Raw genomic sequence first — 24359 nt, 5'->3', positions numbered from 1 at the left:
TGATACTATTTATAAACTACAAGGCTGGCGACTACGATTTCCAGTGATGGAATATATAGACTTTTCCAATAATCACATCAAAGTTATTCCAATGATACGAGATTACGGAATGACCGTTAAAAAGACAACACCAGTCGGAATAATAGATATTAGGCGTAATGAGATAACTTCATTAACAAAAGGTATAATTGACTTGTTCTCGACTCACGAATTTGTTAAAGTCGATATCACTGAAAATCCGTTCTTATGTGACTGTGGAATAATTAAGGTAATGGAATATCTATCTTCAAAGACTATGCCAAAAGCTTATGATTACCTAGGGTCGCTAGAGTGTGCAAATCCCTCAAACGTCCGTGGACGTAAGCTTATAAGTCTGTCTCCTTCAGAATTAAATTGTAACAAGGATACAGTCGTGAATATTCCAGTAGTTGTTTTGATCATCATAACAATAACATTGGTCATCATAACTTTGTTGACATTTATCTATTTCAGAAATAAGATCAAGGTAAATTTATTTTCTAGACTAAATAAAAACGTGGCAACGTAACAATGGCTTCAGTGGAATCTTATTGGTGGAATGCTTTTTCGATTAGGAACACCAATTTATTCAGAACGTGACAATAAATTTTTACAGTAAAGCAGTGTTATTGTTACGTTAATGCATTTCAATGATGCTTGGAATAGTAAAATAATATTTCCTGTATTTATGTAAGAAATACATAATGAAAACCGTCATTCTTAAAAAATTCAATGTAACAATATTATATACAGATAACAGTAACATATTATATATTTAAATTGTAATGGCTGCTTCTGTATATAAAGTATATACTCAAGTCCGACTCATTTTGGTGGAGCCATGCCAAACGAGTGACGCCGCCATATGCACGTTTTTTTGGCAAAATAAACATTTTGAATCAGCAATTTATCTTTTTGAAGTTTTATCATTATTAAAAGCCTGCCTTGCTTCAGGTGAAAAGTGTTTTTAGTGTTGTCAACGGTTAACCGTCGAAAGAACCGAATATCGAATACCAAAAACGCTAACCAGTGAATCGGACTTTTTTTTCAATTTTAATAGATTTGATATAAATGTGTATTGAAATCTTTAAATATTTTTGTTCTATCTAAAAATTATCGTTGAGGTAATTAATTTGACAGATCAATTGTACAGTATATACTGTTTGCTATTGTTAATAAAAAAAAAAACATAAAATTATTTGAACTTAGACATTCTTGTCAGAAACATTTGATGTTGTTTTTTGTTGTCACTAAATATTTTCTCTTTTCCGTCCATTACTGATGTCATGCTCAACTCGGCTTTTCATATCTAAGTGAACATTGCTGAAATGAAAAAAAATATCAATGAAACATAAAATATCTAGTCACGTAGATGACTTTTTGTCAAGGCAATTGATTTATATATTTGCCGTCATTCAGCAATAATTAGCTGAAAATGAACCGTCCAGATGTTTTGTGATCAAATGACATTTATGTCTGGTGTAAATATAAAATTTCAATCTTGGTATCTATGATGAGTTTATTGAAATATCTTCTTGATTTCGTCGAATTGACAATGTTTGCATACCTGGCAACTTTTCAAAATGCCCATGGGGGTTTTACGTGAAAGATGGTTCTTATAGTCCTACAAAACCTTCAAGGAGGCCTTCAAATATATTCTAATGTGTTTTTTTGGTTTCTTCGTGCTTTAACAAGCTCATAGCCATTGTTAATTTAATTGTTTTCTGAAAAATAGTGGACAAAATTGCTCTTACAAAATTTCCACTGGGGAGGCTCCATGGGGGAAATCCCCCGCAAATAGTGACAGTTGGCGGGTATGTGTCTGAAACCGTTGATTGTTTCATTTTTCTGATATCTCAAACATGACGTGGAGTGTTCAATGTGAACTAATAATGAATCCATTGGATGTTTGATGTGTACTGATTGATAATTTTGTTGAGATGCACCAGTACCAATTCACGTGCACATGTTATTAGGTCTTTCCACTTTTCGTGGAAAGACCTTTTGATTTTCTTCTGATTATTTTTTTCTGTTTTCTTTTTTTTTCTTCTGCTGTCTGAGATGCTTTTTTGTCTTACAACATATCGAATGGATTTTTGGCCAATGATGTTGTACAGTAATGGGGGTTTCAAAACTCACCCTGTGTGACCAAACACTTATTCTTATAAGATTTACGAGGTGGAAAGTCCTTCAATTGTTCTCTGAAGAATTGGTTTTTAATTGTTTTATGAATTTGTTTTCATCAGATTACCCTTTTCAACTGATTTTGATAGTTTGTTCTTATCTTGTACTGTTTCACCACTGTCCAAGGTAAGGGGGTAAAGTTGGGATCCGCCACATTCTGTGTATATGTTCCAAGTCATGAGCCTGTGTTTCAGTGGTTGTTGTTTGTTGCTGTGTTATAAATTTGGTTTTTGTTCAGTTTTTTTGTACATTAATCAGGCTGTTAGTTTTCTTGTATGAATTGCTTATCATTTCTAATTTCGAGGACTTTTATAGCTGACTATGCCGTATGGGCTTTGCTCATTGTTGAAGGTTTGGTAAACTAGGTGAACTATAACTGTTAATTTCTGTGTCATTTCGTCTCTTGTGGAGAGTTGTACATAAGTGTGATATAATTACGAACAAATTAACCTGATTACCCATTTTGAAATCATTTCTGTAAATCTTTTGTATTAGTGTCATTTTAATGTTATAAATAACATTGCCATTAAAGCAGGAGGTTTGGCATGCCACAAAACCAGATTCAACCCACCATTTGTTACTTAATATGCCCTGTACCAAGTCAGGTAAATGGCCATTGTTATATTATAGTTCGTTTCTGTGTGTTTTACATTTTAATGTTGTGTTTATGTTGTGTCATAGTTATATTTGATACGTTTCCCTCAGTTTAAGTTTGTAACCAAGATTTGTTTTTTCTCTATCAATTAATGAATTTTGAGCAATGGTATACTACTGTTGCCTTTATTCAATACCTATTTTGATAACAGAACTATGTTGAACACAAAGTAATGCAAATATCTCCTTAATATTCATCTCTCATATAAGTCATGATGGGCTAAGTAAATAAAAACATATACTAAGGTTTTTATCTATTTATTTACCATTCGGTTTGTTCACAAGTACAATAGATTTACAGAAGTTCCTAGAACAAATAGTCACATGATCATAACATGGAGGAAGCATACGATTTGTGTAGTCACATGATATTACAATACAAGTCATATAAGAAATGGTTGATCAGCTGCTACCAACAAAAGTTTAGTCAATTATGTTTGCTATAATCAACAAAACATTTTCAAAATTTCAAAATGCTTAAAAACTGAATTGTCTACCTTGACAAAGGATGACACTAAATATTTAGTTTGGAACTCTTGTTGATTACAATGACACTAAGTTTCATTTGAATTTTTTTAAGAATCAGCTAATTTTTTCTTCTTCAAATAATGGGGAAAATAGGTTGCCTTTATTTAGGACATGAGGTCATCTTTCCTGTTTAGTTAAACAAAGATGTTTAAAACTATTGACAGAGTTGCTTATTGTAAGTATATATAAGTTTGGGTCTATGTACTTTATTTATCAAATATTGTGATAATTTAGAAAGTGTTCATACCTACTTGGTATTCATTTGCTAACTTGAAATTATAACAATTCTACATTTTATTGATTAATTTTGTTGTAATCAAATAAATAGGCAAAGTAACCAGACTGAGCTGAGCTATGTTTTCTTTTAAAGGGAGGATAAATTTCATCATGTTTGTCTTAATTTTTTAAAAGGCTCTATTAAACTAATACTGAAAATAATCATATGAAAAGGGCTATTTTTCAATATCTTAATAAAATAAAGCCAAGTTCTAAGAGGCAATGAACCAAATATCAAAAGTGGACCTGAACATGTAAAAAATATATCAATTAGTTTTAAAATAGGAATACTAATTGCATGTGCAATCAAACCACTAACATTAAATATTATATGTGGAAAATGTTTAAAGACAGATTCAAATTGGTCCAACAAGCTTCAAGGAAAGCATAATATCTACAAGCAACTTAATAAACTTGTCTGTTTGATATGTGACTATTTATAAACCTTATGCAATATGACAATAATGAGACTGTACAAGGATGAGATGCAAGCAAAATATATACATAACATTACCATGACCCATACAGCATGAGACAATGGCCTTCAACTTTGAAGATTAGTGACCTTGGGTCATAGGTATAATTCTTTTTACAACACTAGATTATTTACATATAATGAAGTTTTATACAACAATAATTATCTTTGTTACATGATTTACAACAGATTGTCAATATATTACACCATACAATCCGTTATTAAAAATATTGTTTCTCATCAGAGGTTTTAAAAATCTAGCACTCAAAAAAATAATCTTTATATGAAGAATTAAATGATTGCTGTTGAAATTGCTTTCCCAAATGAAAAATGAACTTGATATTTACTATAAAAATCCTTTTATAAACCTTTGGCCTAAAAGCTTTATTTCTTAATGAAGATGGTAAAAAATGAAAATTTGTGCAATGCTATTAAGCTTGTGATTGAAATCAAAATTAGATTCTTTTTTTTTAAATTAAGATGAAATGGATGCATCCTTTAGTTTCAAGCATCAACATGTGAACTTTCACAAAGACATTGCTATTTGATAGGGGATCGGCCTAAATACCCATTGAGACATTAACATACATAAGAGGCAGAAGGACATTAAACAAATAAAGAGACACTCTTAACAACTAAAATATACCAAACAAAATTAAACAACAGAAAATTAGGAATAAAGAAAACCTGTGCATGTAAAAAATAACCTATTTGCTTGTAAATATGCAAAAATATTGTAAATAGCATGGACAATACACCATTTAGCAGACCACGGCAAACATACCTTGCAGTGCAAAAACCTGGCATTCAATCTAAAAGCCATCAGTCTTTTATTGAAAAAAATTGTGATATTTTAATACAATAGATTTTTACACCTTTGAATCTGATGTATTTTTATTGTGTTAATTTTGTACTGAAGCTAGTACAAGGTGTGAACAGTAATGTCTTACAGAAATATTAGCAGACAAAGTTTTCTATGTATACAATTTATAACAATGTATATCATTATCAAACATTTAACTCTACATGTGATCAATCTTTGTTACAGAAAAAATAGCAGATTTTCATAGTTAATATTGGTTAAGGCTACTACAACTAGTACTTTCCCAGTGTGGCAAAAAATACTGCCATTTTGACCCTTAAGGATGTACTTAGGTGAGGTTAAGTGAAAATTAATAAATCAAGAAGTTAAAATTGATACTATAAGCCGGTAGAGCACATGCTAAGGATAAAAATAAGCTAAAAATATTGATAGGTCATGGACCTCCTTTTCGAAATATTTGAGATTTAAAATATGGCGGGAAAAGGCTGACTCGGACTTTTACCTTATATTTGCATTGGTATTATTTGGGTCTCAAAACAAAACAAAGAAAATCAAGAATTTTCTAAAATTTTGTTAAATGACCTTTCATGAGCTATTAAGTCTTATATGAAAAAATACATGGGTGTTATGGGGCAAAATATTTTACCTTGTATTGTATGGAAAAACACAAAGGAGTCCGAACATTTGACACAAATTCCAAAACCTCACCTAAGTACATCCTTAAGCTTCTTACAAAGAAATTGAGCGAGTGCAATACAATAAAGCATTTATTTCCTGATGTAACAAACATTTTTTTCTATATCTTTTCTTCTATATTTTTGTTTTAAGTATATAAAATTGAAACAGTATATAAATAAGCATTAATTCTGTAGATTTTTTACTTGCATACATAGAAATAGTGCAAGATTTGATGTAAAATTTAATATTTAGGAACAAGGTGTTTTACATTATCTTGTCATCATAAAATATAAGTTGAGGGTTCCAATACTCAGAAATCACAACTATAATATAATGCAAGTCTCTAAAGCCACTCACACAGTGTAGGTACTTCACAAGTACAAAAATGATTTAAATTGTCCAAACTATTTTCTTCAAATACAACCTTTGATTAAGTATTAATGGTGCATACACATTAAATATAAAGTTTAAAGACATATGTAGTACATAAAATGGAGAAAGGAGAAGGTATTATAAATCTGACCCTTGGATTGCTAAAAGAGTCAAAATTCTTAAAATTTTTTCAAATCTGTGTAATTTTATTATGAAATGGACAGGCTGATGTAGCCTGGTCAGTTCAGAAATGCTATTAGTGCCATCACTGTGACCGATTACCAAGTCTAAATGGATATATTTAATCTAGCAAAAAAAAGTTGAAGGGTCCGCCACTTTTGTTAAATGTGAGCAACAGCTTTACACAAAAGTATATTTTATTCACTCTAACATCTTGGTAATAAAGGGCTGCGCTTTAGCGCATGATACGCCTGTTGCTCTTTTAACTTGTCTTTTATGCTTTAAATGAATTTATATGATCAACTAGAAATATATTTACAAATCAAAAGGGATGTTACATTAATATATTCACCTAAGTTTCATAAAATCACCCTTTTTTAAGTATAAAAATTCATTACTTAAGAAAACGTAAAATCCAAAATTTATAAAAATGGAAAGGGAGCTTATGTCAATAGATATAAACAATTTATTAAAGTTGCATAAAATTTTGTGAAAGTGTTAGTTATTGTCCCAAAATTGGAAAATCCCACCTTTTTTAAGCATAAAAATTCATAACACGGCAATGTAAAATCTGAAATTTATAAAAATTGAAAGGGAGCTTACATCAATAGATATAAACAATTCACCAAAGTTTCATGGACATTGGTGAAAGCCTTTTTGAGTTATTATCGGAAGTGTTGAAAATCCCCCTTTTTTATATGAATAAAGCCCCATAAATCCAAAACTTAAAATCTGAAATTTATAAAAATTGAAAGGGAGCTTACATCAATAGATATAAACAATTCACCAAAGTTTCATGGACATTGGTGAAAGCCTTTTTGAGTTAGTGTCCGAAGAGTTGAAAATCACCCTTTTTTTATGAATAAAGCCCCATAAATCCAAAACTTAAAATCTGAAATTTATAAAAATTGAAAGGGAGCTTACATCAATAGATATAAACAATTCACCAAAGTTTCATGGACATTGGTGAAAGCCTTTTTGAGTTCTTGTCCGAAGTGTTGAAAATCCCCCTTTTTTTTATGAATAAAGCCCCATAAATCCAAAACTTAAAATCTGAAATTTATAAAAATTGAAAGGGAGCTTACATCAATAGATATAAACAATTCACCAAAGTTTCATGGACATTGGTGAAAGCCTTTTTGAGTTATTGTCCGAAGTGTTGAAAATCCCCCCTTTTTTATGAATAAAGCCCCATAAATCCAAAACTTAAAATCTGAAATTAAAAAAAAACGAAAGGGAGCTTACGTCAATAGATATAAACAATTCACTTAAGTTTCATGGAAATTGGTGAAAGCGTTTTTGAGTTATTGTCCGAAGTGTGGACGGACAGACGGACGGACGGACAACGGTATACCATAATACGTCCCGTCTAAAAGACGACGGGCGTATAAAAAGGTCTTGCCACAAATGATCATTTTAGGTATCATTGTTGCTGACATCTAATTATTAAATGACAAGATCTCAAATGGAGGCAAATTCGGGAAAATTTTGCATTCATTCATTCAATAAATATGTTTGAAGGCCTAAAATTTATTAATATTTTTGAATAATTAGGACAAAGACAGTTTTTTTATACCTTCCCCTTTATCTTAGTAACTGGTTTTTAGAAATAAGCATGTGCATCAAATAATACCATACATTGGTAAATATATATATGTACCTTAACTAACAAATGTTTTATTTCAAGTGTTCATGGCTCACAAAATGAGTAATTTTTACAAGCAAAAACGCACATAAAATTAAAACATGTGAAATAAATAAAACTCTGTAAAGATATAGCACTGAGAAAGAAGTAAGTTATTACAATAGGCCCTATAGCATGTATAGACACATTCAGTAAATGTTTTTATTACAATAGGCCCTATAGCATGTATAGACACATTCAGTAAAGTTTTTTTTTTTGAGCAAAGGATCAATTTTCACATCCTATCCGAGTGGTTACTTAAAGTATCTATAGTGAGGTACAAAACTAAAATAAAATTTTCCAAATAATCAAATTGCCTATTAATTTTGCAATTGGAACTTAATTTTTGATTTTTAAAATTATCTCCCTTTGTCACAATTAGTAGGGAAAAAACTTTTGTTTAATGTTTATAATTGTGGAACAGGTGATGTGGAATATCTAAGTATTTATTAACAATTAATTGCTTCAAAAGGGTATGGAAAGGATCTAAAGGATGTGCACTTCATTGCATTATGAAGGTAAGGTAGATGGCTGAAATTATCTAACATTTCGAGAACTAGAGATTTTATTGCACTTGTGCTATCTTTATCTCAATAAAACAGAGATTAAAATTAAACTGTCAAAAAAGATTTACTGAATGTTCAATGTATTACACTAACAAATAACATAAGACTATGAAGGCAACAATTCAAAATCATCATTAACTTGGACCATGGGAACATGAAGTTCCTCTACAACAGGCAATCTATTCTTGTCACAAAGTCCAAACTCTTTCATTTTACATTCCCAGTCCATCTTTTGTACAGCAAATAAAGATTCAGCCTCATTATGGTGTCGTAGTAATAATGCGTTCTGAAATAATAAATGTAAATACATTATGATATTGTAATAATACTTCTTTCTGAAGTATTCAAATTCTATTAATGTTAGATAAATAATACTTATACTTTAGTGCGACATGTTTTTGTTTACTATCACACCTCCCTAAAAAGCACATTTCCTGAATAACTCATTACAAAGCAGAAATTGACGACAATAAATGCATCCAAATCATGCTTTAAAATAAAATACAAAGGTACACCATTGTTATATAGTGTGTCATGGAGATACCAATATATTATCATACCATGATGCTCAAATTTATACATGTTCATCATTATTTTCAATGCTTTTGTATAAAATACTTTTTTAGGTAATACATACATACATACATTTTTCATTTTATTTACTGGTATTTTTTTGTTCCATACTTATTGTATATACAGTTTTTTGGTGAGGCCAAAAAAAATATATGTCTGTTTACGGTTAACCGACTGACCTTATTTTGAGTGCAGACCCTAAGCCATTTTGTTTCTGTTGTAAAGTGAAAAATAAACTGAACTCGTGTTAAAAGTGAAGATAGTGTTGCCTGATACATCCCAATGTTCATAATCATGAATATCAGAGCTGTTTTAAGGAAATTCACAACTCGTGTGATGAAATAAACATTTTGCCCCCATTTTTTTCCAATCAAAACAAAGGGAAATAATCCAATCATTAAAAATACAGGTAAACTCTACCTATGGAAAACTCGGACCACGGCAAGACGGACCGCACAACTCAAAATCATGGCGCAAAAAATAAAATGGAAATACCGACCTACCTACCCTATTTATTTTGATGATGTAACCTTAAACAGACATATTATGACGACATTAAATGCATCCAAATCATGTTTTAAAATAAAGGACAAAGGTACACCATTGTTATATAGTGTGTCATGGACATACCAATATATTATCATACCATGATGCTCAAATTAATACATGTCTTTATTATTTCGACACCATAATGAAGCTGAATCTTTATTTGCTGTACATATATATTTTTTTGGCCTGAACTAAAAATTTTTGTACCATACAATTGAAAATGATAATGCACAAGTAAGGGGTTGCAACAACTAGGTAACCCATTTTCAATTGATATGAAAATCTGCAACAGTTTATTTCAGTCACTTATAATCTTAAATCCAAAAAGTAGGTATTCGACAGATCTGAATAGCTCATGCATGTAACAATAATCCCTGTAAAGCTGCTGACAAAATATGAAATCATTGTGTTGATGAGTTTCTGAAGAAAATGTATATCTAGGATGAAAGACAGACAGACAGAACATGTGATTGCAATAAAGACCCCAATTTTAGAGTGAGTGTATACTTTATCATTACATAAAACATAGAAACAATTTAAATACATTAACAGGGAATCCATCAGTTTTTGACTTTACCTTAATTTTTTCAAATTTGTCCTCAACATCTTTAATCCATGACAAAAATTGTCTGCCATTATATCTTGAGCGTGATGTCTTTTCCTTTTCATCAGACTGTAATAAAGTTATATTTTTATAAGTTGAAAATACAGATAGTGTTATTATTATGTCATAATATTACATAGAAATATATGTTTATAGCAAACTAAATTATATTTCCTCCTGGTTGCACAATAAAATTCAAAATTGAATGCCAGTAACAGCAAGCAATCCCTTCTTAAACACAAAACAGTAATACATTCAGAAAAAATGTCTACACAAGGACAAAATTCCATTGTTTTTTCTTAAATTGTATTGTTATAAATTTGACTGTTGGTCTTCTCAATTGAACTGTTTCATATTTTCATATTTGGACTTTTTATAGCCAACCATACAGTAAGGGGTTTTTCTTATTTAAAATTAAGTGGATAGTTGTCTCATTGGCAACCATACCACATCTCCTAATTCTTATAATTTAGATATAGGTAGAAATCCCTATAAACAAACCATTAACCTATCTATATACATGTGAAAAATACATATCAAGTTATATATAAAATTAGAAGACATAATTGATTCACCAATCTACCAAAAAACAACAAGGAAAAGGATGTATACAGCACATCTACGGGTCAATCCTCTAATTTTGACATCACATTGATTATAGTTGTGTTTTTCGTCTCATTGAGTTATACCCATATCTCTGTAATTATTATGACTTATTTTTGGATATAGTTGAGTTTTCGTTCATGGAAGTATACCTATGTCTACAGAAGTTCACCTTTAAGTCATATCTAATAATTTTTTGGAAGCACGCAACTTGACTAGCGCAATCAGTTTTTTATTTTTTTTAAGAAAAATCCATTTTAAAGTGTTACTTACCTGATCAAAGTCATTGATGTTACAAGTGTCATCGTATTTCATCAATGTACATACACTAAGTGGTAAATTTTGATTACTAGATGCTCTTGCTGCGCGACCATGTTCTCTTATCTTCTCTTGTTCTAAGGCCAACCTTAGTTTCTCCTAAAACATAAAATCAACATGTTATACAGTGATTTTTCTCCTCTCAAAGTCATTTCAATTTTCACTGGTTAAAAAAACATATGCATAGCATTTGACTCAGTTATTAGGTCTTCCCATTTTTCTGTGAAAAGACCTTTTGCTTTTTTTTCTGATTATTTGGTTTTTCATCGTACACCTGATTTTTATCTTGTGCAGTATTAATATTGTGTACAGTTTATACACTTTTGAAACTGACCCTGTTTTTTCTTTGTAAGAATTATCTCCCTGAACACTGTTTTACTTGTTATGACTTCTCCTTCGCAACATTAAAAGAAAGCAATAAATCATGATTAATTTGTATCAGGAAAACATATAAATAAACAAGAGTGCACACGCTGAAATGTCTCGCCTTCTTTAATAATCATTGTTATTATGTTGATAGTCCTAAATATAAAGTTTTATTACAACTGTCACATAAACTCAACATTAACCAAGAAAACTAAACATTGATCAATGAACCATGAAAATGAGGTCAAGGTCGAATGAACCATGCCAGGCAGACATGTACAGCTAACAATTCATACAATAAATATAGTTGACCTATTGCTTATGAATTAAGAAAAACAGACCAAAACACACATACTTAACACTTAGCAATGGACTGTGAAAATGAGGTCAAGGTCAAATAAAACCTGCACGACTGACATATAGGTCAAAAAATATTTCCATACATCAAATATAGTTGACCTATTGCATATAGTTTTAGAAAAAAAGAACAAAAACTCAAAAACTTAACTTTGACCACTGAACCATGAAAATGAGGTCAAGGTCAGATGACACGTCAGTTAGACATGCACCCCTTACAATCATTCCATACACCAAATATAGTAGACCTATTGCATATAGTACAAGAAAAACAGACCAAAACACAAAAACTTAACTATAACCACTGAACCATGAAAATGAGGTCAAGGTCAGATGACACCTGAAAGTTGGACATGTACACCTTACAATCCTTCCATACACAGAATATACTACACCTACTGCTTATAGTATCTGAGATATGGACTTGACCACTAAAACTTAACCTTGTTCACTGATCCACGAAATGAGGTCAAGGTCAAGTAAAAACTGTCTAACGGGGATGAGGACCTTGCAAGGTACGCACATACCAAATATATTTATCCTATTACTTATAATAAGAGAGAATTTAACATTACAAAAAAACTTTTTTTCAAGTAGTCACTGAACCATGAAAATGAGGTCAAGGACATTGGACATGTGACTGACAGAAAGTTCGTAACATGAGGCATCTATATACAAAGTATGAAGCATCCAGGTCTTCAACCTTCTAAAATATAAAGCTTTTAAGAAGTTAGCTAACGCTGCAGCCGTAGCCGCCGCCGGATCACTTTGACTATCTCTATGTCGAGCTTTCTGCAACAAAAGTTGCAGGCTTGACAAAAATGAGGCCAACGTCAGATGAATTGTGTAGAAATGAACAACTCAAAATAAATCTTGTCAGAATATAGTTAATCTTTTACTAATTATAACCAAAAGTATCAATCTACTATGGTCTATTTTGATAAATCAGCCTAATGAGATCAAGGTCAGGTGTTTCCTTTCCCTGTACAGTTATGTCTATACTGTTAATCTATAGTACACTTTATAAATACAAACCCTTTCTGTCAGATGCTGAAGCCTAAGTTTGTAGCGTGCCTTTTCTTGTTCTATAAATAAATCACGCATCTTCTCAGTAACAGAGTTAGGAGGTGAAAGCTGAAAGTGAAAGTCTGATTAAAAACAAAATACCTTATTTAAACAATACAATATAGGTTCAGATTTTTATAACTTCTTTTCTGATTTTGGTATCTAGCACATTGTTTGTGTATAAAAAATAAACTGAATGAGAAAATCTGAATCAATAAGTGGCTTTCAAAAATAAAATATCATTCCATGTTTAACCATGTTTAACTGTGATTTAAATGCAAAAGAGATTTAAAATTACTGATGATCTTGATGTCAGTCTTAGGTTTAATAGAAATGTTACATAGGTATCATAACACATGATCAAATTACAATTTGGATCTATTCTCTTTAAACAATGTACCATATCAAACTGTAAATTTATTAAGAAAGCCCAGGAGAAGTTTAGAATGTCTAGTACATACATTTAATTCACACATTCAAGACATATTTGTTTATTATTAAGATATATGTGGTATCTGTAACATTTTGTTTTATAAAAATAACATATTCATTAATTCATTCATCTTAAAACATCCTGAAACTAATGGCGGTTTGGAACTTTTGGTTATAAGATATACCCACCATTGGTACAGACAGAGTACTGGCTGAATTCCCCTGAAGAACATAACTACAGTTCACTAGAAGATAATCTTTAAAACCTTGTGGTGGCTTTGGTTGTACAACTGATAAACTCTTCTGTTGAAATGTTATCTTCTGTAATAAAAAAATAATACAGTCATAATCATGAAGTTAAAATGGCTGTTTTATACATTAATGTTTATAAAAGGTGGTTTTTCCACCCCAATATTTACATATCTTCTGATAGCCAGGTATGTTTCGTATATAAAAGGTGTTTTTTCCAACCCAATATTTACCTGTCTTCTGATAGCCAGGTATGTTTCGTATGGATTAGGTGGTTTTTCATGCTTGACCTTAGTTTTTACTTGTCTTCTTGGTAGACAGATAATTTACATATGGATTAGGTGTTTTTTTCATGCTTGACCTGAGTATTTAACGGTCTTCTGATAGCCAGGTATGTTTCGTATGGAGTAGGTGGTTTTTCACCTCAATTATTTACCTGTCATCTGATAGCCAGGTATGTTTCAATGGATGAGATGGTTTTTAGACCCCAATATTTACCGGTCTTCTGAGAGCCAGGTATGTTTCGTATGGATTAGGTGGTTTTTCACCCCCAATATTTACCTGTCTTCTGATAGCCAGGTATGTTTCGTATGGATTAGGTGGTATTTCAACCCTAATATTTACCTGTCTTCTGATAGCCAGGTATGTTTCGTATGGATTAGGTGGTTTTTCACCCCTAATATTTACCTGTCTTCTGATAGCCAGGTATGTTTCAATGGATGAGATGGTTTTTAGACCCCAATATTTACCGGTCTTCTGAGAGCCAGGTATGTTTCGTATGGATTAGGTGGTTTTTCACCCCCAATATTTACCTGTCTTCTGATAGCCAGGTATGTTTCGTATGGATTAGGTGGTATTTCAACCCTAATATTTACCTGTCTTCTGATAGCCAGGTATGTTTCGTATGGATTAGGTGGTAATTCAACCCTAATATTTACCGGTCTTCTGATAGCCAGGTATGTTTCGTATGGATTAGGTGGTAATTCAACCCTGATATTTACCTGTCTTCTGATAGCCAGGTATGTTTCGTATGGATTAGGTGGTAATTCAACCCTAATATTTACCTGTCTTCTGATAGCCAGGTATGTTTCGTATGGATGAGATGGTTTTTCTACCCTAATATTTACCTGTCTTCTGATAGCCAAGTATGTTTCATATGGATTAGGTGGTTTTTCATAAGTAACTGGAGGTAAGGTTGGAACAGGAGGAGGTTCTGTTGGTTCTATTTTCGGTCGCAAGTTACGTTTCCGTAGCTGCACTGAAGACTGTGTTTCATCCTCATCACCTTTAGCTGTCTTTGACGAAACTGATACGTCGTCTCTCATGGACTGATCTGTATTTAATATTGCTGAAAGAACACAATTGATAAGTTTCTAGAATGTATGTACATGAATGTAAAACACGACAGACTTTTGATATAATTCAAAGCAGACCGAGGACTTAATGTTTTGAGGTTTCAAACATTTCAACATATTTAATATTCATACATTTACATTGGCATATGATGCCTGTTAATAAATATGTCACATGTCACAGGATGGTTGTATATTTCTATGTTGTATGTCATATTTGTCAAATGTTTGGGTTCTTTTGTATATTGTTTAGAGCAGAAATCAAGCTTTAAGTTTCTCATTTGAATTTTTAATATTTGTCATTTCCTGGCCTTTTATAGCAATGTATAGCTTTCTATATATTGATATATATATAAAATGTCTAGAATATATATATTTACACAGCATGGGTTTTGCTCTTTGTTAAAGGACATACAAGTGACCTATAAATGTTCACTTCTACCATGTCTATATCATTTGATGTCTGGTAGAGAGTTGTCTTAATTGCAATCTTACCACATATATCATGTATATACAATGTAGGTTTTCTAAAAGTACAAAATCATGAACATGTACATATACAATCTAGCTTTTCTCGTAGTACAAAATGTACAATTTAATTTGTCAGTCAGTTTTTGAGGCTTCAATCAGATTTTCTATTCTTAGGACATAATAAAATGTTCTATTCATCATGTTGTTCATAGGTCATTATAAAAATACATTGTATTTATAAATTATCGTTGATCATCTGAACGAGATTGGTTTTCTTGCTAGAGCAGGGACTGCGAAAGCAAAAAAAGCAAACGAGTTGAAATGACCAATGATAATCTGTTTATCGCTATTTTACCTATGATGATGTTGTCAATTTCATGTCAATTTTGTTAGCAACACCACATGCCTCCATAGTTTCTAGCGATAATTTTCCATCTCAAGCAGTAGCATGATAAGAAAAATTATCACAAAAAAAAAAGATCAAAAGAAAAATGCACAAAATAGCATTAATACAGTCAGAGCTCAGACATAAACAAGTCGATTTTTGTTTTTGACTTAAAGAAGTCAAAACATGTATTTATTATAAAAATGTGTTTCAATTTTAGACTTATCCAAGTCAGAAAATGACAGACTTGTTTAGGTCTATTTTTGTTGATGAAAACACTTAATTTTACTTGGTGGCCAAAGTACACCACCTATGACAGCAAAAACCTGTCTGAGAGTTCACAAGGACTTGATCATGAGCTATCTATATGTAATTATCTAATTGAACATCTTTACTAAACACAGATGTTTTTCCTCATTAAGTGTAGTTCCAGGTGGTTGCATTGTAAGGTTAATTAACATTATCTCCGATTGTTTAGACTCTCATTCATATTTTTCTTTAGAAGACAAAGCATTGTCTTTCAACATTGTCATTATTTGATTTAGATGCATGACTTATTTATAAATATGTGTGGGTCTTGAAGTTAACCAATTTTGATACCTTATCAACTTGTAGGAGTCGATATTTGCAACTTTTTGATTCTGGTCATTTATTTCTTGCTGAACAATATTTGACTTATTCTGTCTTATTATGTCTTGCATTAAAGGGAGACAAATCCTAAAACTTACAAATTTTGACCTCTATGAGTCAAAAGCAGATTCAGACTTATTTATGTCTGAGCTCTGACTGTAATATATTTTATCATACAACTTGTAATGCTTGTTCTTGGGATTTTCTGGTTGACTTCTCCTTCATTCATATTTGATGAAATATAAAGGAATATACAAAAGTTTTAACTGCGTCAGATGGTTTTACATTTAATTTTGTCATGTGAATTCCTTTGCCATAAAGTGGGTGACCTATTGTTGTTTTTTTGGGACCCTGGTGGATAATTGTCTTATCATTCTGTATATCACATTACATGATGTATCTTAAATTTATCATGTTTATAATGAATGTTTTCTAAATTTTTCACAGAAATATTTAGATAGTTTTTTCAGAAAAAAATACAGAAATCATTATATTTTGTCTTTTATCATTCTATAAGAGTAAACGATACAACAGCAATGGCAGATAATAATATGCCAGTAATACCTGAAAGAGTGAATCAAATAGGTATTCATTTCAATGAAAAGTACATTTGAAAATTGATAGGCTCTATCATCAGTGTCAGAATTGTTCTTATCTCTAGTTAAGCTTGTATCCTTGTACAAAGACTTCATCAAATCCACAAAATCAAATAAGAAATGAAACCTCATGATCAACTCATGATCAATAGCACACTTTTCATTGTAATATATATATACCAAAAACTTACGTAATTTTGTTAGTTCACTTGACCCTTCATCACTAATTGAAAACATTTGCTCTGACTTATTTTGGAAATGTTAGTAATAATAAAGTTTTTATGTTGGTTATAGTAACTGACAAGTAATATTGCAGTTTGGCAAAACAAGCAGATGTAGATGTTTATTTCTTTCATAATAACAATTGCTCGATATTTTAATAATCAACTCTACAGGTATGTATGCACGCTACTCATGCTACTGTTTATCATGTTTATACAGAAAATAATTTTATTGTTAAAACTACTATTTAAATAGTTCAGCATCATTGTGCCATTTTAGTTAACGGCCTTGGAGGGAAAAAACTGACTCATGTGCTAATTGGTTTTTTATTTAACAGCTTTGACGTCATGTGTGTCCTTTAAAAAAATACTGCTAAAAAGGTCGTCATGAATTTGTCTGTTTATGGTAATATTTTAACATTTAATTTGTTGTATACAGTGTAGGTCTATAAATAAGGGTGTGGCCTTAATTTTTTTCAGTCAGCACTAAGAACAACAGAATGCACATTAATAAATACATGTACAGTATGTACATGAGGTAGAATCATATTGATTCATCAAACCAACTTTCTTATACACTTCTGTATTGGTTTGTTTAATCAAACCTACATTGATACTTACATAGTTTTTCTTTCTCTCTTTCTTTGTCCTTTTCTTTGTCAATTTTATCCTTCTCCCCCTTCTCTTTTGGTTTTTCCTGTGCCTTCTGTTGTTCTTTAGTATGTGACCTCAAGGTCCGTGTAGACTTTTGATTTGCTTCATCTTTTTTCTCCTCCTCCTTGCCTTTCTCTGCTTCCTTTTCCTCTTCTGTCATTTCTGGTTTTCCAAGTATATCCTCATCGGTCAGTCCATCTTCTTCCTCTTTTATAACTTTATCATTTTCTTTTGATACAGAGGCTGTGTTACTTCCCCTTGAGGATGGCCGTGATGATGTCGGACTGGATGGTCGCAGTGATTCCTGTGATAAGAGTGACAACACAGGGCCACTGACAGCAGACGACACTTGTGTTGTCTCCCCTGGGTTTAACACGTATGGCAAAGCTGCCTTTGACACATGAATTTTTAATGATTCTGATTCACTAGAAGATGAGGATGAACTTTTTTGTGGAATAATAATTTTTAATGGTGGAACTTTTGGTGAGCAAGAGCGACTGTCTTTCTCTTTATCACTTCTTGGTGAATTTCTTAAGTCTTTGTCTAACCGTGCAGGGGACGATACCCTATCACTATCAGACTTCCCAGATAGATTACTATCGTCTTCAAGACGTGGTGAAGAAGCAGACCTCAATTCCCACTTCAATCCACTGGTTGTCACTATTGATTCAGAGCTATTATCACCAGAAGCCCCGTTACTAGGTCCAACATTTGAAGAGACTACATTACTAGAAATACTATTTTGTCGAGGGAAATTTGAGAAACTTTGTAAATTGTTACTTGTATAAGTCCGTTCTGTTGAAGTAAAAGGTAGAACTGAAGTTAAACTATTCACCGAATTAGTAGTGACAGACTGAGATATAGATGAAGACAACGTTCTATGATTTGATGAATTTTGACTGTATAGTTTATCATCTTTTAATCGACTTGAATCAACAACACTTGGAATGTAATCCCATTTATCACTATTACTTTTAACGTCTGCTGAATCACCATTATTTCCTTGCGCAGTAAAAGACTCCTGTTTTGGCATCTCTGATGTAAAAAAGTTCCTAGAGGAATCCATGCTTTGACTGTCTGGCTCTAAGTTATCAAGCCGTTCAAAACTTTGAAATTCCATATTAGGGTTAATCACAGATGATGTCACATTATTTTTTGTTAGCACATTTGTTGATGAAATATCACTTTCATTTTCAACTTGACATGTTTTTGTATTGTTTATTTTTGCCTCAAGGTGAGGGTCATAAAGGTCACTATCCACACTTGACACATTGCTATCAGCTGGAGAAAAAGATCGCTTGTCACTCATTCCCATAATAACACTGTATGAGGTCACTTCCTTTTGTTTGTCACTTACTTCATCCCCTGTTTCTCGGTGAAATTTTAAAAAGAGTCTTGGGGATTCCTGTGTCTTTGGAATTAACATCCTGCGACTACTTGGTCCCTGTGAGCTTCCAAAACCATACGTTCCGTCAGATTTAGCAAGCCGTGATGTGATCAGATCTGTCAAGATACAAGAATTACATTTTTATAAGTGTTACTATGAACATTTAAATTTTGATTATATATTCCCAAACATATATCAGGGCTGTTTCCTGAAAAACATACCTTGGACTTCAAAATTTCTACTTTGGAGAGTTTCAAATACATAATATATATATGTACAGTAAAAAATGTGTTTTAAAACTACTATTTTCTACTTGTGGAAATGTCTGTACCAAGTCAGGAATGTAGCAGTTGTTTCTCATTAGTTTGATGTGCATGATGTGTTTGAGCTTTTGAGTTTGTCATTTAATAAACGACTTTCCAGTTTGAATTTTCCTTGGAGTTCAGAATTTTTGCTAATTTAATTTTACTTTTATTAATTTCTGTACAGACATCTCCTAAGGCATGTTAGGTGGTTAACCATTTTTGTGCTGTTTGTACACTTTCATTTTTGCTTTGAGGCCTGGAGCTCAATTCATATAGAATAAGAATTAGTTCTAGAGCCTTTTCACACCAGCCTATCTAGAGGAGATTCTCAAAGAATAAGGAAATATAGATTTTTTTCACTGCAACAAGTGTGTTATCATATTTCTCCACCTGGGACATTTAAATTTTAATATTTAAAGCACAAGGCTTGCTAAGCTTTTAAAAAAAAATAAAATTTAACTATTAAGAGTGGAGAAATATTGTATTTCACAATGGCCAGTTATAGTGGTGGGATCTGTTTCTCTAATGAGTTTTATCCTTCCTTTTCATACATTTGCAGAAAGTTGTGTTCTTTTTATTTGACTTCATAAGGCAAGGTCACTTTTTTTTCAGGATGTCACAATAGGATTTTTTTTAATAACTTTAAATATTTTTTCAAGGGTGTTCAATCATAATATAAATCTAAAAATAATGATCTTTTTTCATCTTTTAAATCGAATACTTCTGTTCACTAAATCTTGTAATAATTTCTTCCTAATTTTTAGTAAGACTGTAATAACTTGTTAACTTTCAGTAGGAAGGTGTAAAAACAGTCAGACTATTATTGCGTAAATAACCTTTAACACATAATAAATAAGGTCATGTAAAATATTTTCAATTTTCCTTTCCTTTCTAGTATTAAATATATTAACAAATTTATATTGTCACTTTCTCACTTTTCTTATTACAATGTATTAATAAAGCAAATCTCTCTAAAAGTCTGATAATGTAAAACACATTTATTAATGTAATTCTTTTTTTAAAGTGATACTGAAACGGATTATCATCATCAACACCTTAGTCATTTCAAAAATATATTACTTCTCAATCTTTTCTTCTAATATAGAGCTCTTATAACATCCAATAAAATGTTTGCTTTACATGCTTATGATATCCAATAAACAGGTAGCTTTACATGCATATATATGTAATATCTATACCTATTAAACTGTTTGCTTTACATGCATGCTCATAAAATTATGTTATGTATATATATGTGTTATAAAGAAGACTTCATAAGTATGATTAACTTGTTCGTCTCATCGATTTTGCTTCAATTTAGCAAATAAATTATGTTTAAACTAAAAATGTCTTTTTTTATGTTATATATGTACTGTTTCATAATTAGCATTTTACCCCATAACCTATCTTTTGAAAGAACTACAGCTGATTCCATTGAGCGTGTAGGGAAAGGTAGAATCCTTGGTAAGCTTGTTTGTTACTTGTTAGCTGAATTGTGAAGTCATTATTAGGTAAGATATACAACCCTCCTTTCGAAGTAGTCTAGTCTTACAGACAGATACATTAGTTATCTGTCGGACTAGTCTTCTATTAAAGGAGGATAGTTGACCTGACATAATAATGACTTCACAGTTCAGCTAACTGAAAGCTAACAAAGGATTCTAACTTTCCCTACACACTCAATGAAATCGACTGTAATAACTTGTATATGTGTTTTGTGTGCTTTCATTAAATATAAAAATATAAGTCTTGTACCTTTTTCTTCATTATCAGAGTTTCTGAAATCCTCCTCTTTTAACGAGGAAATACTTTCCGGTGAGGCAGGAGACCTCATATCATCCAGACTGGAACTATCACTACTTGATGTGATGATCTCCTTCCTCAGTAACTTGCCCATATCAAGTGAGCTAGCCAAGTCAACTGGTGACTTCCCAGTACTGTTCTGTTGAAGGGGATTAGCTCCATGTTTCAACAGTAACTCCACAAGCTATAAAAAGAAAATACTAGTTATTTTATAGAGAAACTAAAGCACTTTAATTATTATTCATCTAGCAGGGATTACTATAGACCAAAAAAAAATGTACTGATAAATTCTTATTTCAGCAATAACCTATCAATGTTTTCAGTCAATTAAATTCTAACCTGAGGCATGGTTAGCAAAAAAACAGTCAATACTAGTACTAGTCATTACCAGACCAGTAGTAAATACAAGTAACACTAGTACTAGTAATTACCAGACCAGCAATAAATACAAGTAACAAGTGGTAAACGTGGTAAATACTGGTCAATTGAAATTTTGATTGAATATTTTTTTTAATAACCAAAGCATGCCTGTTAAATGGAAAAAAAATTGTAACAGAACAGAAAGATACTTGCAACATGTGTAACTACACTTTACAAAGTCAACTTTATGATGATGCAATACCAATGGTATCTTTATCAACAAAATCGCTGACAATTGTTTACAATTTTCTGTTGAAGGTAGAAATAATTCTATCTTTAATAACTAAATCACTGACAATTGTTGGACAATAATAATTTTATCAACTGCTATATAAAATCATTTTCATTCTTCTCAAATATTTTTGAAAATTTTAATCTATGTTAATTGATCTCAAGTTCAGCAGCAACAGCCAGCTGTCTACAAAAATGTTCAGTTTTTTTTTAATGATTTACAATAGCACAACCAGGCCACTTACTTTATTATGAGCATTAATGACAGCATCATGTAATGGTGTGTCATTTTCTAGACCCTGAACATTGACATTCGCACCAGCTTTTAACAGCTGCTTAGCAACTTGTACCCATCCTCTATTACAAGCTTCATGTAATGGGGTCCAACCTGAATTGAAAAATTGTTCATGTACAATGTAATTTTCTATGATAAGTGTGATTAAATAATAAAATGGAGAATGGGGACACAAATGATGCCCATGCTTGCATAAAACATTATAAAGGGACATAACTCAAAAAAACAAGTGACACTACCAAAATTTGAACTTGGTCTGAGTTTTGTGGTAATAATTATTGTGTATAAGTTTCATAAGATTTGGTTGAGGTAACTTAAGTCAGAGAACAAAAACTGAAAATTTTGCATTTTTATTCCATTTATAATGGGGCATAACTCTAAAAATGTTAAAGTGACACCACCAAAACTCAAACTTGATCTGTATGTTGTGGTAATAAGCATTGTGTATAAGTTTCTTAACATATGGTTGAGGCAAACTTATGTTAGAGAACAGAAACTAAAATATTTTTAATTTTTTAATTTTTCCATTTATAAAGGGACATAACTCTAAAATTATTATTGTGACACCACCAAAACTCAAACTTGATCAGTGTTCTGGGGTAATAAGCATTGTGTATAAGTTTCATAACATTTGATTGAGGCAAACTCAAGTTAGAGAACAGAAACCAATTTGGAAAGTACTTACAAGGGTAAAATTTAATGCCCCCCTCTGCTACGGTGGGGGGGGGGGGGGGGGGGGGGCATAATAACCAAAACAATTTTCTTATGCTTAAAGTCATATGAAACGAGTGAGTGGTGAAAAATAATGTTTATCCAATTTATGAACCAATGCATGTATATATCATAAACTAAGTCCTCTGTGCACGAATTTCTCATTTTTAACGCATATATATTGTTTAATCGTCAATTTTTTTTCTCTCTGTCTGTTATGATTTAACAATATGGCTACTCATTAAATGCCGTGATTTGAAGCCGAAGTTTACCGATTGTCACCTTATAGTAAACAAATAACAAAAAACATGGTTATTGAGTACGTGTTTAACATGAACAATCAGATAATTGTTTATTTTAATGACAGATCCATGCGTATTGCGACCACTGGATTTTTACGAGGAGGGTTACACTCAGGTCACTATGCATACGGAAAATATGTCGGCGAATTGCTTCCTGGAAGAAAGCAATTAAAAGTAAGTAAACTTCTTCTAAATGCAAACAAATTAAAGAATTTTCCTCAGAAAAAAAGTATATGTACATAAGTTGTATAATGAAAACTATCCATTTAGTTATAAAAAACATATGCATATATTTTTTTTAATTTGAGGTTTCTTATGACTTTAAAGTATACAGTCATATTAAATTAATTACCTTTAAAATGACAAAATCAGAGGTATACACCATACTCACGGCTTTAGTTGAGTTTTCATTGTTGAAGGCAGTATGGTAGCCTGCCGTTTAGATGGTTGTCTGTTGTTTGTTTTTTTTATTTTTCGGAGAATTAGGTGATGATGGCATAACTTTGTCTCAGTTTTTTTTTATAAAGTTGTATGCTGGTCATAATCAATCAATATTAACATGATAAATAATGTACTGAGTATGTTAAAAGTGACAAAAACTGAATCAATAACTAAAATGTTCTATGTTTCATAATACTTTTTTCATTGAAGCAAAAACAAATCTTATGTATGTAAATATATGTGTGAGGTCTCTTATAAACAAGTTTATTACCTGCGAAATCAGCCACATTAACATCAGCCCCAGCCTTAATAAGTTTCTTTATCTGTTTGACATCTCCTTTTATAGCTGCTATATGTAGAGGTGTCTCTCCTCTCTCATTTCTTTTGTGTACTTTCTTATCTATAGGCGTTCTTTTTGGTACAGGGATATTTGGCTGTGGAGAGGCTGGTTTATTTGTTGTTGAATCTGAAATTCAATTTAACATTATTAATATTACATGCCAGTTTGCGCTAAGAGTACCCAACTCTATTGCTTTATAAGCTTTTCTTATAAAGCGTTGACATAAACATCCTAAATAGGTCAGTAACAGTCAACCACATT

The 24359-nt window shown here is 31.5% G+C and overlaps 1 protein-coding gene across 3 annotated transcripts in view; it reads right to left on the bottom strand.

The window, feature by feature from the left end:
* Nucleotides 1-3098: 3098 nt before the first annotated feature.
* Nucleotides 3099-24359, bottom strand: part of LOC143080745 (uncharacterized) — a 55459-nt gene continuing 34198 nt past the window's right edge. For all 3 annotated transcript variants that reach the window (XM_076256746.1, XM_076256747.1, XM_076256748.1), the window contains exons 5-14: nt 24030-24224; nt 22255-22397; nt 21311-21542; nt 17831-19366; nt 14682-14902; nt 13495-13626; nt 12844-12942; nt 11041-11184; nt 10138-10233; nt 3099-8724 (exon numbers count right to left, since the gene is read on the bottom strand). In XM_076256746.1, coding sequence (XP_076112861.1) covers nt 8545-8724; nt 10138-10233; nt 11041-11184; nt 12844-12942; nt 13495-13626; nt 14682-14902; nt 17831-19366; nt 21311-21542; nt 22255-22397; nt 24030-24224 — 2978 coding nt within the window. In that variant the 3' untranslated portion in view covers nt 3099-8544. The remainder of the gene's footprint in view (nt 8725-10137; nt 10234-11040; nt 11185-12843; nt 12943-13494; nt 13627-14681; nt 14903-17830; nt 19367-21310; nt 21543-22254; nt 22398-24029; nt 24225-24359) is intronic.

The sequence above is a fragment of the Mytilus galloprovincialis genome, chromosome 6 (genome assembly GCF_965363235.1).
Source record: "Mytilus galloprovincialis chromosome 6, xbMytGall1.hap1.1, whole genome shotgun sequence".
Classification (NCBI taxonomy): domain Eukaryota; kingdom Metazoa; phylum Mollusca; class Bivalvia; order Mytilida; family Mytilidae; genus Mytilus; species Mytilus galloprovincialis.
The sequence above is the reverse complement of the archived record's forward strand: the minus strand, read 5'-3'. Positions and strand labels throughout refer to the sequence as shown.